This window comes from Aptenodytes patagonicus, chromosome 7 (genome assembly GCF_965638725.1).
Source record: "Aptenodytes patagonicus chromosome 7, bAptPat1.pri.cur, whole genome shotgun sequence".
Taxonomy (NCBI): Eukaryota; Metazoa; Chordata; class Aves; order Sphenisciformes; family Spheniscidae; genus Aptenodytes; species Aptenodytes patagonicus.
Window position 1 is genome coordinate 15,375,056 of NC_134955.1, and position 26,104 is coordinate 15,401,159.

Consider the following 26,104-nt stretch of genomic DNA (forward strand, 5'->3'; position numbering starts at 1 on the left):
GCATATTTGTCTTTCCTCCATTGGATCAGTTTCCATTTTCGCTAAGTAAGTTATGAGCTGGACAGAAGTTGTGATGCCATGCCTACAGCAGAGCCCCATGAATTTGAATCAGTGATTTAGCAGCCAGTTACAAGTTACAGGCACAAAACAGCATTTCTCTCTTCCACGTGCACACAAGTGCATTGCAGAAGGGAGTTAGACATAGATTTTTTTAATACTGAACTGTTTAAAAAAAAAAAAAAAAGAAAAAAGATACCAATGACAGCTGGGAACCAATTCATAAGCAAACTGGAATTTAAGGGAAATGTATCCTTTTCCACTGTAAATTAATAAACTGCAGCTATAGTTTATTAAGTCACCACAATAATTTACATTTTCTACTGCCATAATCTTGACTGCTTATAAATTACAGTAGTTTTACCTATTCTTTAATCCAGAAACATCATTATTAAAATGTTTGATGCAGGCTACAGTGCATCTATCATTACTTGTAAAAGTTAATTAGATTAGATAAAAGAAATAATTAGATTTGCATTTTTATCCTGCTTTTAAACTTCCAAAGAAGATCACAACAGTGTGCCTCTGGGCAATTAAAAACAGCATACAGCAGTGAAATATAAAGGCAAAAAAGGTCTGTTTTTCCTGACTAATTCATGATTGAAGATACAATTACAAAATATTTTAAGGGTTTGCTGAAGCTGGGGGCTATTCCTAGACTTCTAAGCTTTGTTTATAACTCTCTCCCTCTTTCAAGGGAGTATCTGATCTGCGTACCCTGCCAATAGAAGTATCAAATTGCTTTCAATGGCTTTATTTGGTCCTGTTCAGAGCTTGCTGGAAGGGGATCAGTTTCATGATCAATAACAAAAAAAAAAGAAAAAAAGGTGAGGGAGAATATTCCCTAGTGCCAGAACAGTAGCATTGCAATTGCTTTTTGCTTGTCAATGCTAAATACAGTTTACAAAGAGAGACAACCTCAGAGAGCATAACTGAAGTGACAATAACTAGATTCCAGCTTGTGCATTTTAAGCAAGCTCACTGCAAGGAGCTTTAACCTGTCTCCAAAAGGCAATAAATGAAAGGTTCGGCTCTTAAAATTGGAGGTCAGTTACATACTTAATGATGAAGCATATCTTTAAATCTATTTCTACTATTATTATCCTAGCAAAAAATTAATTAACCAGGTCAAGGAGGCCATGAAGGCTAATGTGGAATGTAATTATTCCTGATCTTTAGACATGTACTTCACATAAAGAGATAGTCCTTATTCAGCTCACCAGGTACCTGAATTGTCAGTAGTTAATCATGGATAAGAAGAGAGACTCATTGGTTCAGCCTCTTAAGTTTTAAGTATGATTCAAATGATTCCTATTCAAGGACAGTTTAAATAGTTGTAATTTTTATGTTACTATTCTTTTGTTTGTTTACTATCACAGTAATCATGTTCACTCTTTTTGACTGAAACAGAAAATGCAAGAACATTAATGTGAAACTACAACAGCAGGAATGTATAGGTTAATACTGGAAAAAAATTACTACTAGGAATAATTTCTAGTGGCTGAATTAAAACAGAATACTTATGAGAGCAGAGGAAGACGTTTTTTCTATGCAATGGAAATCGTACCAATTCAAATACAAAAAGAAATGCTCTGCAATGGCATTGAGCATAGCACAGAGGAATAAGGTGAATAGAAGTGGATGAAAACAGTTTGGATCAGCTGTTACTGTAATACCCATCACAAGTTTTTTCAGAAAAGCTCAACAACCAGTGTCCCTTTTAAAGATTTCAGCCACAATGTAGGACTCGCCCTAACGAAGCCTGCCCCACCAGAGGAGGGAAGCCCTCAAACTTTCAACCCTTAAATCCTGCCCCCCCGTCGGGCAATCCTGAAGCAACATGCTCAAAGCATCAGTGGGATCTGACCCCCTTCCTCAGCTGGATGTGGTGGGGTCAGAAGCAGTCCCCAAGCCTCATTCTGAAAGGACTGAATTCTGGCAACAAGGCACTGAATTCACAGGGATTTCAGGGTCTGAAGCAGTTCGCAAGGTTGGAACCGTTCTAGAGATCCAAGCCTTCCCTTCTTCCAGTGTAGTCTCATCTTCATGATGTACCACCAAATTCCTCCTTTAAACAGCTTTTTCCCTTATCCCTAGAGGTCTTCACTTTCACAGCACAGGCTAAGAGATGTCCTTGAAAGAGTCTCATTTTGCCCCTTCTACTTTAAGAATGAATACTTTTTATTAAACAAAAAAGAAAGTTCTTTTAAAAAATCTGAATCAACCTGGAGACTGATCTGTGAGCTCTTACTTGCCCTACAGTATTTTCTCAACTTTATTTACACTAAAAGCAATGATTTCTCAGCACAGCTTTGCAGAATGAAGAACTTAATTTGGCATACTAGATTTCCTCCCACCTCTATGAACTTCTCTGTAGAAGAGTGTTTATGAACATTATGAACATTTTGAGCTGAAAAGTAATAATACACTGCATTTATTTGAAATTTTTCATTTAAGATTCTCAAAACATTACCTTTGAATTGAGGAACAGGAAATAATTTGCGAAATTTCAGATAATCAGAGACAGAACTGAGAACAACTCCACATTCCCACTCCCTTTAGCTAACAAACAAAACTGCTTTCCCCAACATGCACACCCTGAAAGTAACACTAGCTTCACTTAGAAAACATAAGACAATTATGCAGAACATTTAATGACCTCAGTACTCTTGAAATACCTATGTTGTTTTCCTATGCTCAGCCTAGCTAACGTCCTCTTTGCTCATAGATTGTTCACAAAGTTTTGGATGTATAATAAGTCTGGAGCAAGGTGCTCCAGTAAATGGTCTTAAAAACAAAACAAAACAAAAACAACTAAATGAAATAAAGTGTTAAAATTATTAAATAAACAAATAATATACAACATAATGTAAATAATAAATACCAAATAATGAAAATGCTCAGTAAATTAACCCAGTAGGTGTCCAGGAAAAGACATGTTTTGTTTAATATGGATTATTTCCACTTTTATATGTGGTTGACAGAAATCTTGTAAGCCCCAGCTACAGTCATTTCTAATTGTTTAAATGGTTAAATAAACTGGATGCACTTATGCACAGAAATTATTGTTTAGAAATTAACACTGTACCTCAGAAGATGACAGTGGTACACTGTGTGTCTCATGTGATGAAAACATTGCATCAGCAATGCCCCACTCCAGCATCCTGGAGAACATACTGTACTTATTTCAAGTAGCTCTGCCATGAATAGGCCCATGCCCAGATGGAACTGGCACCTGTGCTGCTTATATTTTGTAATCTCTTCAAAAGGGGAGTGTCAGGGAAGAGTACTATTGTTTTCCCATGCATACAAAGTATAGGTAAGAATCCACGCCATTTTGTGTAAGTAATTGCTGTTTCCTGAGAAGGGTTGCTCAAAAGTGTCTTTAAACAAATTGACCTTCTGAATAAAATCAAGTAAGTTATTTGGGACACAGTTCCAAATTCTACCAAGCCCAAAAACTAAACTGAGAATGTAAACACTTATTAGAAAATTGTTTTTTTCCCCCTCAAGCCACAGAGAGCGTGATTCACCTCATCTCACTTCAGACCTCTACACTATAGGCATTGGCGTCTGTATCCTTTATAGTTAATGGAGAGAAACAGCCATTTTAGGGAACAATTAATCTGACATATTTTAAATGTCTACTTTAGGACAAGATGAATTGCATCCTAAAACTATTCACTCTGCTTCTCTCTGTTCACTATAAAAACAGCCTGAATAATTAATTGAGACAGAGTCTACACTGCAGTTATCTACTTTTGATATGATGAATTCCACCCAGAGTCACCAGCGCAACTTCAGTATTGGTACTGAGGTTTCCTGGGAAGATGCTGGGAGGGGACCTGGGAGAACTGGCACAGCACTGCATCTCTCACCTGCCTCCTGGTTTAGCTCTCTAAGGTCTACAGGTGGGATGGAGGTACGAGTCAACAAACTGCAACACTCGTAATCAATTCAATAGCAACAAACCTATTAAGAACTGCAGAGGCGACTTAACTAACTTCTCTCCTGAGCAACTCCTGGCTAGCAAACCTGCCACAGAATTAACACACAACAAATAAACAAAGAACCACCACTTGGCTCACAAGCAAATGGACTATGTAAACTGGTGTTTAGCCTAGGAAACAATCTCCTAACAAGCTTTTTTTAGTAATCTCCTTGTAAGATCAATGTATGTTTGAGATGGCATCTGCCCAACATGCCTAGTGCTTCATACTGGAACCTACAACGTTCCTTGGGCAATGAGATGCCCACTACCAATCTGGCTAACGAGCTGGGAGAGGAAACAGTCCTCACTGCCTCAAATACACTGATTAGATTCATGTAAATATAAGGATAAATAAAGAGGCCAAACTAGTGAGGAACTATGCAATAAAAGGAGCTTATATTGGCAAGAATTTTGAAACAAATATAGGGAAGGATCATCAAGAAATAATTTAGCTCACATGAACAGAACAATCATTAAAACACTTCTTTCCATATACGTTTAGGAAAGGACGTGAAAGAAAACTTGTAGAGGCTTCAGCACTATGTAAGAGGAAAATTGTGAGTGAACAAGAAAATGAACCTGCAACCTATTCTAAAATGAACCTGCAACCTATTCTAAGACTGCTTTTCTCCAGAGTCAGTGGAAGGATAAAGCTACTGGGAAGTATTGAGTGAGCTGAAACATAAAGTACCTTTAAAGTTTTTACTACAGAGCAGAATACTTCCCAGTAAAACATACCCACATTCTCCAAATAGGAACAAAAATTACCTGGTCATGTTTCCTCTTTCTGTGTCCTAATTTTTAAAGGAATTTAAAAAATTAGAAATTTCTCATGCAAATAGCTGTTCTGTTTAGCAGACTTGGCTATGTTTCAATCTTAGCTTTTATGCCAAGTAAATTTTTTTTTACATGATTCTTTGTTTTTTTGAAGCCAGACTTGCGAATAACACCAGAAGATGGTGTATTTTTTCCTTTCACTATTCTCATGTCTCTTCCATCCTTTATGTACACCTAATATGAACATGCAGTCTTCCAATAGGCAATGACAATAATGGTGCTTTAAAATTCAATTGTCTCTCTCATCCCAGGTATCAACACATTCATATGTGTTAACTGAATTCCTTAAAGTGTAACTGAAACTGCATTACAATATTTGCAAAAGCATTTACATGCATTCCTTTGGGATGAGGGAAGGAAAAACTTCAGTTTTGACATCTAGTAACGTGGCAATCAGCTGATTAAGGAAAAAACTGATAGTCCAAGCTTATAAGAAATGATCGGCAGCACAATCATCTGTCGGACCAAACTGAAATATTTCAATCAAAGAACAGGCCCACGGAAACGCTTTCAAACAAAGTGGGAAGCAGAGAAGGGAATACAGTCACATGTCAACAATGCTTCTACCTACATGTCACTCCCTACCCGCATATATTTGTGCAGAGTTAAACCGGGTCCTGAGTACAAGTACAGATAATTGAATACCTCCAGAACACTCCCAGATCCATGAAGGTACAGTTACTCCAAAGATACATGGGACACATACACCTGTGGGTCTTTGTACATGAACAGACTGGTCCCAGGGACTTAGTACTGTCTCAATGTCTATTATCCTATTCTATAGTTGTTTGCTTTAGTTAATGAAATGGAAAACATTCTGCTAACCTTCTTATAAAGCCAATTTTGCCTTTGTAGAATAAGGAATTCTATAAACAATGATTGAGACTCTGCTTTTACTTCACACAATACAAGTCAAACTGATTGCACATTTCAGAATTAAATTACAAGTTTTAAGAAATAGTTCATAACTTTCAGAAGAAAACTCTGCTTATTAAAGAAAAGCTCTTTCCACCAAAAATATGTTTGACAATAATTTTCAAAGACACAAAGACCCTCCATAAAGAGCATCTTTACTGAGGCTTGTTAGTAAAGCATGTGGCTGCTTTATTTTAGATCCTTCCCTCTCCATAAATGGAATTTAAATATAATCAGAAGAGAGCAATAAAACACACTGACCTGAATTTGCTGCTGCAGTAGATTGATTTTGTGCTGCTGTTGCAGAAGTTGCTGCTGTTGTCTTGCAATCTATTAGAAATAAAATTTCCATTAAATTAAAACAGTAATATTGAAACTTCAATATTATGAGTGAAAAACATCTCATTAGTTATTCTTTATTCTATTTTTATTAAGCATCATTTATTTTTTAAATAAGAGGTATCTGTGTATGTGACATAAACATTTTAAATTTAAATACAACATAAAACTCTAGTTAGCCAGTAAGAAATATGTATTTTAAACACTTAGACCCCAACTCTGCAAAGCATAGAAATATGCATTTAGCTGTGTGCATGTGAATAATCTCATCACTATTCAACAAAGCATTTAGGCCTGTGGTGATCTTTGACTATGATGCATTACTGTTAGCTACAATAGGAATGAAACACATGCTTAAAATTAAGTGCTTTGCTGAATGGGGATGGGATTACTCAGGTGCTTAAGGTTAAACACACATTTTCCTGCTTTGCTGAACTGGAGCCTTAGCTAGTATTTATAGATGTTTTGCTATTCAGCACAAGCTCCTAGGGCAAGCTTCTCTAACTTCATTCACAATGAGCAGCACATTACTTCTCTTGTAAATCTCGAAGTCTTCCGTGGAACTACTCAAGGAAGCAGGGTGTCATTCTGTGTAAAAGCAGTACCTAATGCTCAGTAAGTCATCCTCAGCACAACCCTGTGAAAGATGCAGATATTCTTACCCTCATTTGGTAGATTCAGTAAGGGATCTGGAGGGTAAAGGTTCACTATATCCCTTCTCTAACATAGATGGAGAGAAGCAAGTGTTTGGGGCAGGGAGTGCTAAGAGACTAACGAGAGAGAATCTGTCCCAGACACACCCCCAATTCCCACGAACCATCCAAAATCAGCATGCAAGAACAGAAGAGAGATAGGATCCTGCCCTCAGACCGCACAGCTGCTCCCTGCAATGGGTAACATGGACTGCAGCTACAGGGGAGAAGCTACAGGGACCTGGGGGAACAACTGGACTTCTGCTTTAGAAGGGCAACTGTGCAGCAGACTGAAACAAGGACAAGATTTGTGTTTCCTGGAAACCCCAACCTCAGCACTTCTGCTACCTTCATTTCTTAAGTATAATTTCCCCTCCTATAAATATTTATCTAGAGCAGAGGAACCACATAAAACAGCAAGAAGTTGGTGACAACAGTAGCTTGGTCGCTCGAGCCCACTGTTTCAGTTTTGGCAAAAACCCTCCTGGTCTCCTTCCCCACCATCTTCTGAGCACACTTACTCTCTCTGTTATAAACAGAGAAAACTAAGTAAAAAGTTTTTATGATAAAAAAATTACAGAAATGCAGCAAGATTGATTTGGAAATAAACAATCACATAGTTTTAGTGCAAACTGTTCAGATTAACTCCTAAGGAATCTGCAGTTACATATTAACAGCTTGTAATTGTGCACACACAGAGATCAAGTCTGTCATTTCTTTAATCTCTCACTTTGTCTCCTGGAAATAGCTCTGTCATGTTTTTTCACTGCTACAGTTAAAACTCACCTTTGTATGGGAGACCAACACAAAATTCATACATATTTTAAGTCTTGCATATGGCCTCAAAGAGACAAATTGAGGTCTATGTGACTCTGGGGCTGGATCAAGGCAAAGTGCTGCACAGAAAAGAAATCAAGCAACTATCATAGCCCACTACACTGATGCTTGTACCAGGGATCAAACTCCCTTTATGAGCCTGGTGTTCAAATATTTCTGGATAAATCTCCCAGTAAAGTCAATAAAAAATGGTGAATGAAGACTGAAGAAGCAGGCCTTGGTCTGCTAGTGAAAAAGGTAGTTCGAACAGAGCTAGCTGCCTGTGTGCCCAGGTAACCTAGGGGCAGGTCCTAGGACCTCAGGTCATCTTTCGTGAGGTCAGTGGTCAGCAATAGCGTCTATGCTTGGAAAAGCAACTCTAATGGTAACTGTGCTACAGAGAATATTTAAAAACCTGTATGAGTGCTAGAGTTACTATTTTTAATGAGTAACACACCAGTTGTGCTATTCCATCTTAGAAGTGTAGTGCTTGTCACTAAAGATAAGCTCTGTCGGGTTTAGGTCCACATTGTACCTGCTGCTAAAATCTCAGTGAAGGTAATAGAAAGATTATCATGATATTCAGCTTCAGGAAGGAATTATTTGTAATTTCACATTGAAATCAGACACCGCATGGAGCTGCGTCATGGGTCAGTCTTTCCGAGTGCTGTATCTTTTTTCACAGATACACAGTATCCTATGTCCAGAATTGTTTGGAGCTGCTGGTGACCTGGCTGCTACTTAACATGGGAAGTTATAGCCAAGGCAAGGATGAGATCTTTGTTTACATGTGCAAAGGCACTGATCTGCTGGAGTTCAGACTGTTTGTGAACAGCTTTTTGTACCTGTATGTACAATATAGTACCATTTGAATAGGCATTTCCTGATGAAAACCAGAAATATACCACGAAGCATCTAATGCCAATGGTTCCTCTTAGATGGAACAGTACTGTGATAGAAAATGTATCCAATACCCCACAATGCAATTACCATAGCACAGCCTTGATGTATAGGCTTGACACAGTAAAGTAGGGTACACAAGCACCATGTGGCTCAAATTCTGAATTTTATTTGCCTATCGGTTGAGCTACATGCTCGCTTCATTGAGCATGACAACCTAGTTTTAAGTGTCATTTAATTTTCATTTTGAAATATAATTACAAAGTGTTCACTGTAAGATATCACTCGTCTGCAAATGTGTCAAGATTAATTTGTGCTAGCTTATTCACAAGTGTCAATAGTTAATTACTGTGTCATCTCTGGATGGCTAAATGACATTCTAACTTCTGATTTTTTACAGTGTTCCTTTATGTTATTTTCCATTAGGGGATGAGTCCATATTCCTACATGTGGGCAAATACTCAAGCACATAAAATACCAGACGTCACAACTCATTAAAATCAACAGAGCATATATTGCTGTATATATCCTATAAAATACGTTTAACTGAAAAGATAATTCTAGTAATAATGTCAGATTCCTAAAAACCACACATTAATTTGGATCTGTCTGATCTAATGCCTAGGGAACTAGTGTATGGGATCACTGTTGTTACACTTTTGTACAATGAGAAAAGGACAGCTCCTTGGACAACCGCATCTTTAAAAAGAAAAAAAAAAAAAGAAAAACCACAACACAAACAAACAAATCAAACCTTACTTGTAGAAGATATTTGAAGGTTTGAGGATGCCTAAGGTTTTATTCAATTACTTTCTTGTCAAAAAGACAAAGAGTTAAATAATGGTTAAAGTCTGGCTTATTTGGAACTCCCAAAATTGCATCTCAGTGCAAGAAACAAGAACTGTGAAATCTATCAAATGCCAGTTATTCTAGGAAAGAAATTATTTAAATGTCCACACCCACTTTTTTCCTCAGGGTCCTATAATATTTCCTCTTTCTGGAAAAAGATGTCATTTCTGAAGATATTTAAGCTCTTTTATCAAAAAAAGAGGAAAGGAAACACCAAGTAGAACAGTGTTTATGATAAGCATTCTGCATGAAACATTTTCACAGGTTTCTTTCTTGGAGCCTCACCTGTTCTTGCTGTTGGCGAGCAAGGTCCATTTGCTGCCGTTGTTTTTCAATTTGTGAGGCTGCCAGCTTTTTCTGTTCATCATGGGCAGCCAGGAGCTGCTCCCGTAAGCTGATCAGCTGGGTGATCATAGTAGAGAGCTGTCGCTCTTTTTCTGCCAGGCTTTCTGGTGTACCTAAATGTGCAGGAAAGATGTACTGTAAATATGAGATAGACAATAGTTACCAAGCAATATCCACAAAAAAAAAGGCTGAATCACCAACATGGTTACTTCAAGTGGCAGCTTGAATATACATTTTACTAACAAATCCCAAAAGAATCTAGCACATGGCTTTGCTGTGCTCTAAGCATTGGAGGATACAACAAAAATTGGAGCAGAAAAGATATAGAGGATTTCTTCTTTTCTGACAGGAGTAATTAACGATGCACTGTGTACAAATCCCTGTAAATTTTCCATCTAAATCTGCCCAGTGTGATAAATACATTCATAGTTTATTAGACATAATTTTCCTTCACTTTATATATTTTGTTGTTTTTTTCCACAAGTATGTAAAAGTGCTAAAAAAAAAATTAAAAGATGCTGTTCAGTGGAAGAAGCAGTTTAATAGTTTATTGATCATTTCTCTAAAATACCCATATATCTGGTAGGTCATTTGGGTAAATGTAAGCTTTGGTTATGGAATATGTATTAAAAATGAGCTCTACTTGTCCCTAAGAGAAATGGCTAACCTGAGAAAGTGGCTTAAAAATTTTCATTTAACTTTCAAAGTTTACTCTACAGAGAGTACTTAATTAATATGAAACTACGGTACATTTATTCTTTGCACTAATGATGCTTAATGGTCTGTTTATGGGTAAATTGCATGGGTCTCCTAAGTAGAGAGTACAGGGTCCTTTTGCAAATCAATCCAAAAATATCCCGTCTTACATATGAACATATTATTCTGTCACAAACAGCAATGTCAGCTCCTGTATTTGAGCCATACACTGCATTTCCTTGTGTGAGCATCGCAGACTCACAGCTCTATAAGAGGTAATTAATTACAGTAAGGCAGCAGTTCAGGAATATTGGAAGAGCATCTGAAAGAGGTTTACAGTTGGAAGTGGGATAAATGAAACAATTTGATGTTGTACAGGAGAACTGAGAGTTAGAGAAGAAGCGAACCAAATCAAGAACTAGTCAGGTCTGCAGTCTGCCACAATGATATGAAAAGTGGCACAAAAGAGAGGGTATTTGCATCCTTCCTTTCCTCCATTCACAATAGAGGACTGTGATAAAGAAGTCAGAGGACTTTTGAAGAGGAAGAAAATGTGTGAGGAACAGGACCTGGGAGGGAATGGAGAAACTGTCACCAAAATTATGACTCCACCTTCTTCCCAGGAGTAAGATGGATATCTTCTAGGGAAGAGAAGAAAGAGGTTGACAGGTTTCATAAGGAGAGGGAAGACAAAACAGACTCCTGCCAAACAGGTCACAAACCCAAGATGCTCTACTACTTACATCGTGCTATGATGGGACCAATATTATTCTTAAACAGAATTTCATTTGCAAAAGCAGCATACAAGAAAACCTCTGTCTATAATGGCTTTCTGTGGAAAAAGAGACTGCATGGCTTAAGTCATTCACTCTAAACAAAGCAAACTCCCAGAAACAAAGGGTACCTGTTTTTCTGTACATTTCTTAATCGATTTAACAACATAAAGTACTGAAAATATTCAGTTTCTTAGTCACTATTAACTATCTTAGTTTTAAAAGAGTCTGCAACAAACTAGTGTTTCAGTACCCTGTAATGCCAAATCTTAATTCAGTATACATGTGACACAGGCCTCCGGACAAGGAAAAATGAGTAACTTCTGTTGTAGTAGAAGTTTCAGAAATGGTTAGCAATTTTCTTAGTCACAAGAAGTATAATGGACGCATGAAGTTAAACCTGAAGGACACTCTACTGTTCAAGACTAACTTACTGCAAAACCCTAGTGTGATATGCATGACTGAAGCAATAAAAGAGTTCTGTGCAAAAAGCTGTTTCAAAACAACAACAAAAAAAGATTTTTGAAAGTAAGCTTAGGCAGGTATGTGGCCAGGAAAATACTGCACTGAAGGTGCTGCCTTGCCAGGATCTATTAGCTTGTACTGAGCTACACACTGTTGACATCAGTTCAATTATCTGCAACTTCAGTATAGACTTACCTTAACCCTCTTAAGGTTTATTAAGACTGTTATTCAGTCTTGAAGATTTTGCACCATGTATCAAAGGTTATTTAGGTGCTTTTGGGTACGTTATTGTATGCTGAAATTCATTTTCACAGATAAAAGACCGTTCTTCCAAAGAAAAATTCCCCTGCCCATCATGACTAGAAGAGATCAACCACTCCACCTATTTTAGAAAGCCAACGGGAAGCAACCTGCTGCCTCAAATGATACTCACTGCCATCCACTGCCACCTGGGAAACCACAGCTTGAGACTTGCACATCTGTCAAGCAGTTTTGGCATTGTAATGCAGGCCCCTGATCTTACAGTCATAAAGTATTTTACATACCCAAAGCAGATATTAATCTCCTGCTCCATTTCCATATTATTCTGTACACTTTGTACTTGCTTCATAATATGAGTAGAAAGCTACCACAAAGAGTGCCTTCTAAGGCTACAAAACTTGATTGTTTTGTTATGATTAGTTAGAACCATTTGATACAGTTGCAGCAAATTGATAAGGGAATTTCTTTTTCTTTTTTTCTGAATTTTATACAATAGCAGGCAGAAGTAACTGTTCTTATTCAGGAATTCATAGTAATTGTTTTTCTTTCCTTCTCCCCCTCAGAGAAACATACCTGAAATGAATGACCCCATTTAAAGTACTATACTCTTTAATTTGTACTGTGCTATGTAATCCAACAACAGAATAGAACTGATGACCACAAAACGTACACTGTGCTCCTGGAAAATAACGAGACCTCCATGAAGCTGCAAGACACCTAACTGAACACTGCTCAAGACAAGAAAAAGCGTAAGATGCAGAATGTTGTTGTATGAACAGTATGGGGGAGGTATAATTTAAATTTAGAGTGGAAAATCCCAACCATTATTTTATAGTTTAAATACCAATAAAAAACAACTTGCTCAGAATGCAGACCAGATTGAGCTGATCTGGCTGGGCCAAGAGAGGTCATCAGTAGCTGTGTGCCATCATCATCTGTTTTGCATCCACTTACTGCAGCAAGCAATGAGATTCCTAAACTCATTACCAGTAAATAAACAACTTCTGCTGACTAAAAATATCTATAAATAAAATAAAAATATAGCTATCTGTAAAATGTATTTGCCATAAAACCAGATAAAACAAAAAGCTTAGTAAAAAATATACAGTAAATATGCCAGCTTCCGTAAAATATTATATATCACAGCTCGCTCTCTGTTCTAATCGTATTCTCTTACTCCAAAGACAGCAGTGCATTTTTTTTTTCCATGGGGTCTTCCTTATCCCCAAAACACATCTGTCTTGAGTTTCTCTCAGATTTGTCAGGTGGATCAGTGCTCCCCAGGGCCTGCTCCATCTGAAGTATTTTAATTTGACTAAACACCTGATTTATTTTATCTCTCCGATGAGAAAGGCAGTTTGTCTTAATAGAGCCTGTCAGCCTACAGTCCCATTCGCAGCAATTTACAGGCAGCCAGGGATGCTGGAAAAGAAGAGTGCTGTGATTCTGTATTTTATCCTCCTCCAGAAAGCACCTAAAAGCAGCTATTCACTGCTACTGCATGTGGCATTTTAGAACTGAATTAGCTTTTTATTCAAGTAACTACACTTGTTGTGAATAGCTTATCTGTAAAATTGCTACATTCACTACTGATTTTATTAACCTTTGGCTCTATCACAAAATGGTCTTCAGTTAGGAAAGACCTTTAAAATTGACACATTTTTCTTAGGGGCCTTTATTTCAGTGACTTCAGATATACTGAATTTGATCCATTGACTCCCTTTACCAGCAGTATTTAAAATTTTGAGTGTTGGTGGGAAGTCGATAGTGTTTAAGGACTTCTTTTTTTAAATGAAAATATAACAGTCTTATCACAAGTTTAGAAAAAAATAGTTATTATTTGTGATAGTCCCTTGGTCATATATTCTTGCCTTTGTGATTATAATCATAAGCTGAAAAATAATTTGATTGTAGCAATGTTTTAATTTTTCCATGTGTGCTCATTGTTTTACCCTTTTTTCTTGTATGGATTTGAGCACAAATTGAGGTAAAATGGTCAGATTGAACAGAACTAAGGCATCAAAGAGAACTTGAGAAATTCTGGTCATAGGTCAATCTAACCAGGAGTGAGAAAATAAAAAGTAGCTATAAATCTGCTGGAAAAGAGAGAAGAGTTCAACTTGTGGTCTAAAATTACATGTAGAAAGAATTGTGCTTGTGGCAAAAACCTACCTTTTACAACTGATCACAATACTACACGATTTCTGGTACAGAGAGTAATAGAAAGATCATTGTATGTGTTACAATAAAATGCATTTAATAAAAATCTTAAATATCATCTTGCATTTTATCTACCTAGATTTCTTTAAGCATTGCAAAAAGAGATAAAAAATGTAGTATCCTGTAAGTATAGATACATAATATAACTATAGTTCCTATAACAATCTCTGGTTTACCACCTTAAAACACTTCTGTTACCTCTTACTACATATTCAGTCTACATACAGATGTAGCTGCATGTCAAAAAACACAGGAGGCTTTTCAATGTTAAATTTGGAACTGTCCTTCTGGCAAGTTGTCATGACATAGAGGCAGAGTAATAACTGCTGGTAAAGGAAAAAAATAAGCAGGAATAACAAAAAATAGACTTCTAGACTTACATAGTATAATTTAAACTAATCTCTTTGACACTCAGCAGAAGAAAACAAGATAAAACCACATATTCTATCAAGTGAATAAAAGACAAAATACTGGAGTCATAAATAAGCCAAAAATTTATAGGTGTGATCCAAAGCTTGCCGAAGTAGGATTCTTAGCTGTGACACTAAATTACTGTGGATTCTTGAATGTGCTTGCCTTAGTTTCCCAACGGGAACACAAAGTAAAACACTACCAATCAGAGGTTTTTATGCCCGGTTAGTTAATTCTTCTGAAGTGCTTTGAGATCTTTGCATGGAATCTCTACACAGCTGCAAAGTATTATTGGTTCTCTTGAATTCTGTGATTAGTGTAGAGCATGACAAATATCATCCTTGTTTATGCACTGCATCTAAACTAACTTTTGCCCCATATACTTACAGGAAATACAAATTAATAAATCACAAATGATTACTCCTGTTATGTTTTTAGAATAAACATGTAGTGTGACTTTTATGAAATCAAGACACAGTAAAGCAAGAAAGTGTGGACTTTGCCAGAAACTAAGGGCTTTAAATCACATAACTGCAGTTCCAAAGTATCATCAACCAAAGCAATTCAACCAACAATCAAAAATGATTTTGAATCAAGTTAAGCAATTTCAGCATTTAAAAAAAAAAAAAGTCTTTATGAATCAATTCCTCTGTCAGGTTTTGTTTTTTTTTTTTAATTTATGGACATTGTTTGAAAAGAAAGCAAAAACACAATGCTAGACATAAAAGAAAGTGTATTTGATCTTAGCTGCCCAGAGATAACCTGGTTAAACCATTCTGTCTAACACGGCAGTCTGCAGCACGCATCAGATAGGCTGTGATGTCTCTACTTCACAGGCTCTGTCCAGCATTTAGCATTTACCCTTTTTTGATTGGGTCACCTTTTAAATGCCACAAAATAGGGCAGAAAAAGTCAACAAAAATAAACAGGGAAAACAGAAGAAAGTAACAATCTAATGGAAGGGCTTCGGAGATAAAAGTCACTTTGTGAGGGCTGCCTGACTAAGGAGCCCCCTTGCCATTGCAATAGCATCTAATTTGAGTTCTAACTCCAACAGCAGTTTAAAAAGCTTTCCACTCTAAAGGGCCCCAAGTGCATCATAAAGATAAAGCATTTCAGTAGAAAACAGCCACAAAGACCTCTATTATCTTATCAGTCTTTGGTTACAACAGCTGAACCAATATGACTAAGTTCTGAATGACTTTTTTTTCCCCTTCTTTTTATAACACTAGAATACTGGAATTTCTTTATTTCATGATCAGTTAGCAATTGTTGATGTTCCCATATGCTACTGTCCAGTCCTTAGTCAATAAAAAGTTTTATAAATGCTTCCATTGTGCTTTGTAGCATCCCAGTGCAGAAGGCAGCACAGCAAACATGTCCAGCATGCAAACCACACCGGATAGCTTCTCTTGTGAAGGTGTGAGATCCCCCCCCGCTTTCTTATGTCTCAAAATGATTCTGTGTCTTAAGCTTTGAGCAAGGAAAAATTAATACTCTGTCCATAAACAGTAACAGGAATTAATATTAGGAACTACTGAAAATATTCTGTAGAGCAAAATCTGTTTGTCAGGTTTAGAAAAACAAAGGGCAGCTTAAGTTAGCTATGCTTATGAGAACGATGAAAATGCTTTACTGACAATCTGCAGGATTCGTCCCAGTTTCACATACACTAAACTTCAGATGCTTAAGCCGTTTCTTAGGTGGGAGCGATTTGAAACTACTATGATTCACAGAGCAGGAGAGGTTTAATACAATCCTAAACTTATCATAGGCCAGACTGTCTTTCCTAGACTAGCCATAAAATTGCAGGTAGCAGAGTGAAAATTAAATTACCTCAGCGAGGTCATGATGACCCTTCATTTTCCCATGTCAGTATGCCCACAGACAGGTAAGGGAGAGGGCAGGGACCCACGACTGCAGGGCTAGCTGCACCTCCATCACCACAGCCACCTCTCTGGCTCTGTGCAAACTGAGCTGCTGGCATGTCTCACAGGAATCATCAGGGTCCTGCACCCACCGCCGTTTAGTTTGGATCACACCAAGGCTTTCATCCAGTCCACACATATGTCTTGCCTAACCAGGGGGAGACAGTATCGTGCAGAAGAGCGATGCACATCCAGCTCTCTCCCTGACATTGAGCTGGGATAAAGACAGGAGTCCCTGGGCCCAAATGCCCTCATAGGCCCTCACTTTATCATTGCATCTCTGAGTGTTCAAGTTCAACTGTACCCTATTCGACCATTTAAAGTGTCACACTCAGTTGGTTTTTCCCTTCTCAAAATAATTTGAAGGATTTATCCCTTCTTCAGACTTCACAAATCACAGAACAGTTTGTTCTGCATTAAGAACAAATAAGTCACAGGAATGTATATAGTAATCCAGCTGAATATTTCCCCTAAAGATTTGCCATCACCTGATGGCAACTGAGGCAGGCTTACCTGCCTTAGCATTTCCCAGCAAATGCTTGTACCTTAGCTTTGCTCCTGGAAATAACCAGCTCTTCTGAGACAATGTTTCTTTCATGGCCTTTAACATTTTTTTGATCTCATGTGTTTGCTGGACTTTTTGTTCCTGTGTTGTTTCTTAGCAATTCTCAAGTGTTTCCTGAGGAGTATCTTTTATTCAGAGGTTTTCTTCCTTGACTGTTTTTCACAACAGTTCTAATCAAAGTAAACCAATACATTCAAAAGAAAGACACTGCAGTGACTGGATCAACATAAACTGTTCACAAGTTACTACCAAACAGTTCCAAAACTGTCAAAGTAACCTGCGAGGCAAAGGATTGGATTGAGTAGTGCCTGGTCAGCTCATGGAGCAGCACAATGATACGTTGCCCCATTTTTAGGGCTGTAGCGAATCCACAGTTGAGTCCTAAAATGTAATCCACGTCAGGAATGTAGGAAGGAATGTGATGTTAGCCAGAGCTTCAACCTCCCCCTCCTCCAAACCGGCACCCAGTAAAAAGCAGAATTCCAACAAATCTCTTGGACTCCTTACTTTCTTTCACACACATGAAAAGAAGAACTCTATCTGACATAAGCCTTGGAGGACTTTAACTACGTTTAGAGATTTTGTTACTGTCTCATATACACAATTCTACTTTAGCATTGTTTGCTACTTTAAAAAAAAAGAAAAAAAATACTTTAGCCAGTTTCTTAAAATTACTCTTGGATTCCAGAAGAACTTGTCACCTTGCATTCTAAATAATACTAGAAGTACATATTAAGTGTTAATTCAAGTACATATTAAGTGTTAATTCATGCATGTGCATGCGGAAGAAAGAAGACGACAATTTTTTGAATAAATTATTCCTAGGTTTTGTCAGCAGCAAGTAGAGATTTGTTTATGAATGCTTTAGTGCTTTCAGTGGGTTTAGAAATGCTTCATATATACTCAATATGAGCTGTTCAGACTCTATGAGGAAAAAATGTGGTAATACTGGATATAGATAGAGAAATACCTATTATACATTGCAACTAAAAACTCACAGCCAACCTGTTCTTGTGGAATTAGAATATAATGATATAGCAGAGGCCACAGGCTGTGAGTAATCTGTAAAGTGATACCAACACTAAAATATGATGTAAAGAGAAAAGAAAAATGAGTAGTTTTATTTTGTTAACTGAGAAGACTGTAGCCCAGGGCATAACACACCAAAATAAAATTAACATGGTCGTATTATATAGAGAGCAAAATTTGTATTATTAATATTATTATTGACTTTAATGCTCAATTCCAATGTTTTTAAAGTAAAAAAATTTACAAACAAGAGAGGAGGAAAGATGGACCATCCATTTAAGGTACTCGCTCAGGACTTGAGAGCACTGAAAAAATATCCTGACCTTCAGGTTTAGTTTTTCCCATTTAAATACAGACGACAGTACTTCCCTAGATCAGGGACGGGGAAGGGGAGGAGGATGTTATTCTGAGGATAGGAACAGTAAAGATTCCAAACTGTATTTGTGGGCCATATAACAGAAGGAAATAGCAGATTAAAAAATAAAAAATCCAAAGGATAAAGGAGGTATTGAAAGGGAAAAGAACTGATAGGAAAAAAAAGAAAATCTAACCATCATGTAATTATATAACAGTTTCTCTTCTGTAGAAAACTAAACTGAGATGTCAACAACTGTGTTAATAAGGATAGCAGAAATAATTAAGAGTCACAGTAGGATTAAACTGTCAGGATTGGAACCTTCTCTGTGCAAACATCCCCACGCAGATCACGTTTGCCAGGTTTTTTTGTGGTAGTATCTTAAGTTAAAATGGCACAAGATTGGTTCACCTTTCCCTATCAGAGAACACACATTAAGCACAAAAACCAATAGCAGGCCAATGTTATGTCTTCCTCAAGGAGATGAGAAAGTCATAAAAATGTTTTAAAGTTAAATCCTATAACTTTTCTTATTTGCAAGGGCTGTACAACTAACTCCAATGCAATAGCCCTATCATGCTTTAAGTTCTCACATAGCAAACCAGGGGAAATCTCATAGGGAAATGGAGATATGCAAAGTTTTTCCTTCTGAAGATGGGACACAAGTACTAAATATCAGAAAAACCAAGTCCCTCAATAACAATGATGTTCACAGTGCTGTAGCTTCTTCATTACACTGGAGTTAACAACTCAGCAAGCCTAATTCTCTCTTCACATTATTTACACATACATGTAGAACCAGAAACTTCAATAGAAATATCCTTTATTTACAACAGTATGAGAACTGATCCCCATGTTCCCATAAAGGGTAAGTGAAGCCAGTTGTTCACCTTCCCTATTATTTTATCTCTGAACCTGACTCAAAACGCATGGATTCTTTCATCAGCTTTGGCTGAATTTTGTAATTGTCAGAGGATCAATAGCAGACATGTCAAATAGAAGTGCAAAATATCTCATCACTGAACATTATGGAATAACATTTTTAATGACATTGTATCTCTCAGTTTCTACAAAACTCACTATATTAGGTATGTAGAAATGTTAGTAAAGAAGCTTTTATATATATATATTCTATAGCACCATCCTGGTTTTAGGTCTGAGACTGCTCTGTCCCGACAGCATCATCTGATGCACAAAACTGTACATAGTATTAGAAATTTTAAATGCACTTTCTTATTAAATTCTTACCTCTCTCCATGAGCAGCTTATAGCCTAATGTGAAACTATAGATGTGAAACTGAAAATGAGGTGCTTACACAGACAAATACTGCCCCACCTTTCACACCACCTTCAGAGGGATTCCAACACAATGGTATTTTGTCCTAAACATTATTTTGCTTTCTGGATAATTCTTTCAATTTTTTTTTTCTCTTCTGACTCATAAAATTTACTCAACGGAGTTCTGCTGCACTAGTAGTGTCACTATATCTTAATTTAGTTATGTTTGAGATGTTTGAAATAAATGGAAAAGCCCTACCCTTCATTTGCAGAAAATAAGAAAAATATCTTTGTTCTAGATGAACATTTGCACCCGTGCCTTGATATGGAGGAACAGATGGTCTAACATATGAATGACAAGCCATCTCTAATACTCATAGAAAACATTGCAGTAAAAGGTGTAAGAAAGATACTTTTTTGTAACTTCCTCTTTTAGATGTGAAATGATATTTTGTTTTGCTTATATACAACCATAGGTAGTATCTTCTTTGGAATTACAATGTTAAATCACAATTGATGACAGTCTGGAATAAGTAAGATTTTATCAACCAACGTGAAAAGATTAGGAGTCTGCTGGAGAAAAAAATGTAAATGGGGAATTCAGGACTGATTTTGAAATTGCTCCATTTCATTGATTGTTATTTCATAACAGCGTACAGCTGGATAAAAATAATTTTGTTTCCATATTCAATTTTAACTTTAACAAGTGATTTCTGGGTACCATGATACTCTTCAAAATGAAACTTATTTTTTTATTATGTAAACATGATACAATGCCAAATGATCTATACAATTTTTCATTCTTTGTAAACTAGTATTTCTTCCTATTGCAGTGCAAGTGTAAAAAGCACCTGTTTGGAAGGAAGAGCTCTCCAATTAAAACTTGTATCTTCAGTCACAGGGATGAACTGAATACCTGTTCTATCTAATCTCATTCTGGAAAAAGAATTGTGTAGGTACATGCACAAAAATGACTGGAAGGAAGCTGAGTTTAGAGGAAGTTAGTTTAACATCTCATTTGATGAGTATAGCTCATATGAATTAGATGACATTAATTTCCCTATATAACAGGACTTATAGTTACTTCTGATTTCATTAGCTGATATTTGCCTTTCATAAAAAAGTTCATGATGTAAAAGAAGCTTTTGCTTGTTTGTTCAGTCTTCTCACATTGTCTAAACTATGGATTAATAATGAAAGATGAAAAAGAATCATGTTTTAATTAAGTTTTCCATTTTAAACAGCAAGCTACAGAAAAGGAGGGTTTTAGTATTTTTTTTTCTGCTTTTTGTCACAGTATTTGCAGAAATAACATGATTATTCTCTTGAAATAGTAAGAAATACTTTTCACTGTCATGTCTATAAATACATACATGGGGTGATGGTAAGAAAACATGACAATTGAAGTCCGTACAACTTTTATGTGTACTCCTGCAGTTGTACATGTGCAAATCAGGTGAAAAAACGTATCACTGTATCTTCCTGCGGGGCTAATCTAGTTTTAAGGAGGATAATGTGGTGCCTTATATTGAACCTGAGCATCTGTGTACTAGGAAGGTCTATGAGAACAAGAACAGGAATTAACACTTTTCTCTGTGGGTGCAAGAAGGGAAGAGATCCTTTCCATAGGTGCCATTGCAGCTTTTTTATAAAAAGGCTAATCAATTTACATATTAGGATTCAATTATTGGAGTTCATTTGCCTTAAAGCTAACACTGAGGATCCCACTCCGAAACACTCTAGGAATCTTGCCTCTCTTCCTATACTCAAAATTGTAACCCAAATGCATTTCTTCTACTGCATCCGGAATGCACAGTATACACAGGAGAGGAGATGTGTTCCTGTGAAATGTACTCTGACTTATGATGTCTTGCAGTTACTTTTTATATCTTGTTAAATAAGTTACTTCCATGAGTTTTTAGTTAGTAGTTATTAGCTACACCACTCAGAAATGTCTAAATATAAATATGAGGAGTATTAGTACTGCAAGATTTATATACTTTAAATATAAATTTTAATTTTGATCTTAATTACATGTTCATCTTTCATGTCTTACAAATACAAACAAGTATATCAATGAAAAACTTATATTTGCCTCTGAAGATTTTTATTGCCTCTGGTGATAAGTAATGAAGAAGCAAAGTTTATTGCAAAACAAGGACATTAGCATAGCCTGTCTATCATGGAAGCTGTAAAGAAGAAACTTCCTACTTCATCTGAGAAGAGACAATTTAGTCAAAAGCCTTTGATATGTATGGAAAAGAAACAACATTTTATACATTTAGAATGTGCCCACAGAAGTCAGTTGAAGGATTTACACTTCTTTCAGTGGGCTTTGAAACAGGTCCATTGATATGTTCATTAATAATGGCATTAGGTGGTCAAAATTGGCAGCTTCAGGCTTGTAAATCTGAATATTATTTTAAATTTCTTTCATAATCAAACAGTTATAAATTGAAAGTGCTACTTATCTGCTACACACAACCTAGTAATCTGTAAAACCTATTCAGCGGAGCATATTAATGCTACAAATATGAATTATCTTATGTCTTTTGAAATAATCACAACCTCACTGTATGGGTATGAGAAACAAAAACCAAACAAGTAAACTATGCTTGTTGTTCTCTCAAGGTTTATTTTATAAATAAATAAATAAATACATAGAACACATTCCAGAACAAATTAGAATTCTATGACAAGCTTGTTGCGCTCCTATGAAATATGCTACAGAATTATCAGTCAAGTTTTCTATTGCAGAAAAACCTCCTAAATCACATTAACCAGAGCACAAAGAGGTGGCCTACATTTGCAGACTGAAGTTCCACACATATTCTAAGAGTGTTCTGGTATAATTATACTCTAACCACAAGCATGAGTATGTTTAGCCAGATGTTTCTTAGAAGCGACTAAAAGTACAGTTGGAAATTTTCTTAATTCAATTTATTTGTATACCTAGTTGGTCACAAACCAAAACATTTCACACAGCCCTTCACTACAGAATCACTGGTAATGAAATTCTTCACAGTCCCAAAACAGAGAGTGGTATCATGTTATTTTTTGTGCTTATATAGGTATTCTACCACTCAAACAGGATCACTCAGAATGAAAACATAAACACTGCCTATTCAAAAGGCCTAATAGAACTTAATATTCAAAGGCCTGAACTGAGGCACAACTTTAAGCACAGTCTAAAGATAATTCAGAACAAATCTTGAAGCACTGGGAGCATGTAGGAAACACACCAAGAGGTTTTGAATTCCATTATAACAGCATTCTAATTTGATATATTATAAATAGACCTGGGATATATTTAAAAAATCAGGATCCCCTAATTGTTCTTCTCTCCTTAAGACAATAGAACACTGTCCAAGTTGCATTTTCATTATTTTATTTCTACAGTGGCTACAGTTTCATCACTATTTTTCCTTCCTAACAGGACACTAAAACTAAAACCACAAATGAAGAAGAAGCAGGAGCAGGGAAAACAGATTTCTACTGAGACTTCTCTCAATTGGTTTTGAAAGTTAATCATCTTCCTTTTAAGCGTCCTATTAAAAAATGAGCTATATCTGGAACAACATACCTATTGCAACTTGATGCAGTATTTCTGACCTGTTTCTCAGAAGTTACATCAGTGTAACTGTGATGCTGAGATACTGCCCACTAAGATGAAGGCTAATTGTGACTGCAAAATAATTTTGCACTTCAGCAATGTATTTTATGGTCATTTCCTCTCCATGAATTTTAAATATACATCAAAATTTCAAACAGTCTGCATCTGTAAAGATCTCAGGTATTTTTCCAAGGGGTTTCTTAGATATAGGTGTCCCTGGGCCAGGTTTTTTAAAGGGATTTAGTACTCTTACTATTGCAGTTAGATCTATGGCCATGTTTTAAAAAAAAATGTTAAGTAGCTGACACCCATTGACTCAGATGACATCTTACATTATTTTTAAAAATGAGATGCATGTGTCTGAATCACATAACATCACCTTAAAAGTTTTGAGTTAATTTTCATCTGAGGTGGTTCTTCACACAGTGAACACTACAGACATGGAATAACTTCCTAAAAGATCCTGTGGGCTCAAAAGTTTTATATAGGCTCAAGGGGAGACTGGACAAGTATTTGGAAGGAGGGAAGAGAGATCTAGTTGACAGATACAAAATAAACAAACCACATCAGGGTCAGGAAATCCCTGGAACTGAAAATAGTCAGAGGCTGGGATAATGTTAGTCTGAAAGTATATGCTTTCCGCGTTCTTGTTCCTCTGTGTCCATTTATGATTACTGCTGGAGTCAAATGGATGTTTGGCTCTTTTTTCCTCTTTATACCAAAGATTTCCTTTCCATTTTTTCTCTGAGTTCTTGGGTAGCAACTTTAGCCTTTCAGACACAGTATTTGATGATTTTTTATTAAGACTCGTTTTCCCTGTATGGGAATTCATACCTATGGGTCAACCAACTGTCTTTCCTTAATAAAAAGCAGTTTCATTTACTTTTCTGATGTGCAACACCAGCTAGTGGACATGAGAACCTGGATCTGTGTGAAGGTGTATATATACAGGCTTAGGGCTGACATGTTTCAGTCAAAACCTTAAGTTGCTCACTTTGAGTTTCACATAGGTAATAACCTTAGCACAAAAAAGGTTTTCAACTGCACCCTTACAGCTAAATTCTAACATATAACCATCAATACATTATGTTATCATCATAATTTCAGGGTATCAGAATAAACATGGTCATAAATGGAAATATTGTTGAAGAACTGCTGAAGGACATGGGGCATTTAGATATCGCTTCCTAGATCTCAGTAGCACTTTGGTAACTTAAAAGTAGCAAGGACTGCATTCACTTACAAATTTTCCAATTCCTCCTTGGACCTCTTCCATTATTGGCTTGATATGTAATAGCAAAGATGTGATTTTTCTGCTCTTGTGTACGTTAAATGTTCTGCATTTAGGGGACCTCAGCAGCTTGGAGTAAAGCTAAGCTTCCAGTAAGCTTTCAGTTATACCATGGACTCAACGTATACAGACAAAAGTCCATATAAGACGACCAGCGTGCATAAGAACGAATACTAATCTGACACGTGAAAACAATACAGAAAATGCATTTATAAGGCAACACTCACACACACTCATTTACATTTATTTCCCTAAGTAAAAATCTTTTTTTTTTTTGCAAACGCAAGTACTCGGTATTGCTTTAGGTATTAATTCAGTGTATATACTTTAAGAGGAGTGACTTTCTCAGTTGCTTAACCAACTGCACAACTCTACGCCTGCTATGGCATAGCTAACACTGACAAAAAAGAGCACTACTGTAAAAGCCTGAATAGGTATGCATGGCAAAAGCATTACCTAGTTTACCAACTAACCGTCTAATTCTCACAGTATCATTTAACCATTTCCTATCTTCTAGCTGTCAGTCAAGAACATTAAACAAATATCATATATCTTGAGTTCATGAACAACAGATAACAAACTCTTTGGCATGTTAGTTTTGTTTAAGAAAAAAAAAAATACACACCTCTCAGAGGTTGTTAAGGACCATCACAGAAACTGTGTCTATAAAAGTTACCGTTTCGGACAGCAGTCGCAGTCTCAGCCCTGGCATTGGTGATGCCAGCTGGTCTATAGGATCTGACTTTGATCAGTGAAGAGCTGCAACTGTTGGAGTGGGCCTATTGCAAGGAACACTCTTCTCCTTTGTGAAGACTATTTCATTAAAACAAGTTAAACAACGTTCATTTTCATTACATGAATCTTCAGTTTTCCCTCACTTCCAAACCTGAACTTTATATTAATTTCTATGTGTTTAATGCATTCAAACATTTTACACAGGCATAGCTGTCTTAATGTAAATTTCTTACAGCAGATTCAGCTGACGTGCAATTAACACCTATATTTTGTCACGGGTGATTTGCTGATTAGCACCATAGCCCTTTTCAGTAGTTGTAACTAGAATTCAGAAAAGTGTTTTTCTCAGTGTTTGTTAGCACAATACACATGGAAGGGAACAGGAAGAGGCAAAGTGAGAGAAGAGACTTACCTACCTATGAAGTTAACTAAACTTTAGCTATGTGTGGAGGCTGACTATGGTTTTTCCAGGTCAGCAGACGGAGAATTCTCACTATGGCCCGCTCACAGCCAGTTTTTAGCACCAAGTGTTCATATTTGTGTGATGGTGGGATATGTTATCTGAGAGTATGCAGAGAGACCCAAAGTGCCTTTGTCAATCACTGTTATCTTGAAAAGTGGCAGACCATAACCTGATAGGCTAAAGTATTTCTTTTTAGAAAAATCCTTACACTTCAGAAGAAGTGGGCACCCTCATCTCTGGCTGAAGTCTGAGAGACCCAGAATTACACTGTAAGACCCTT

At 36.6% G+C, this 26,104-nt stretch overlaps 1 protein-coding gene across 7 annotated transcripts in view; it reads right to left on the reverse strand.

The window, feature by feature from the left end:
* Window positions 1-26,104, reverse strand: part of SOX6 (SRY-box transcription factor 6) — a 380,373-nt gene that overhangs the window by 142,735 nt on the left and 211,534 nt on the right. For all 7 annotated transcript variants that reach the window (XM_076344067.1, XM_076344066.1, XM_076344063.1 and 4 more), the window contains 2 exons: window positions 9,682-9,854; window positions 6,062-6,130 (listed from right to left, as the gene is read on the reverse strand). In XM_076344067.1, coding sequence (XP_076200182.1) covers window positions 6,062-6,130; window positions 9,682-9,854 — 242 coding nt within the window. The remainder of the gene's footprint in view (window positions 1-6,061; window positions 6,131-9,681; window positions 9,855-26,104) is intronic.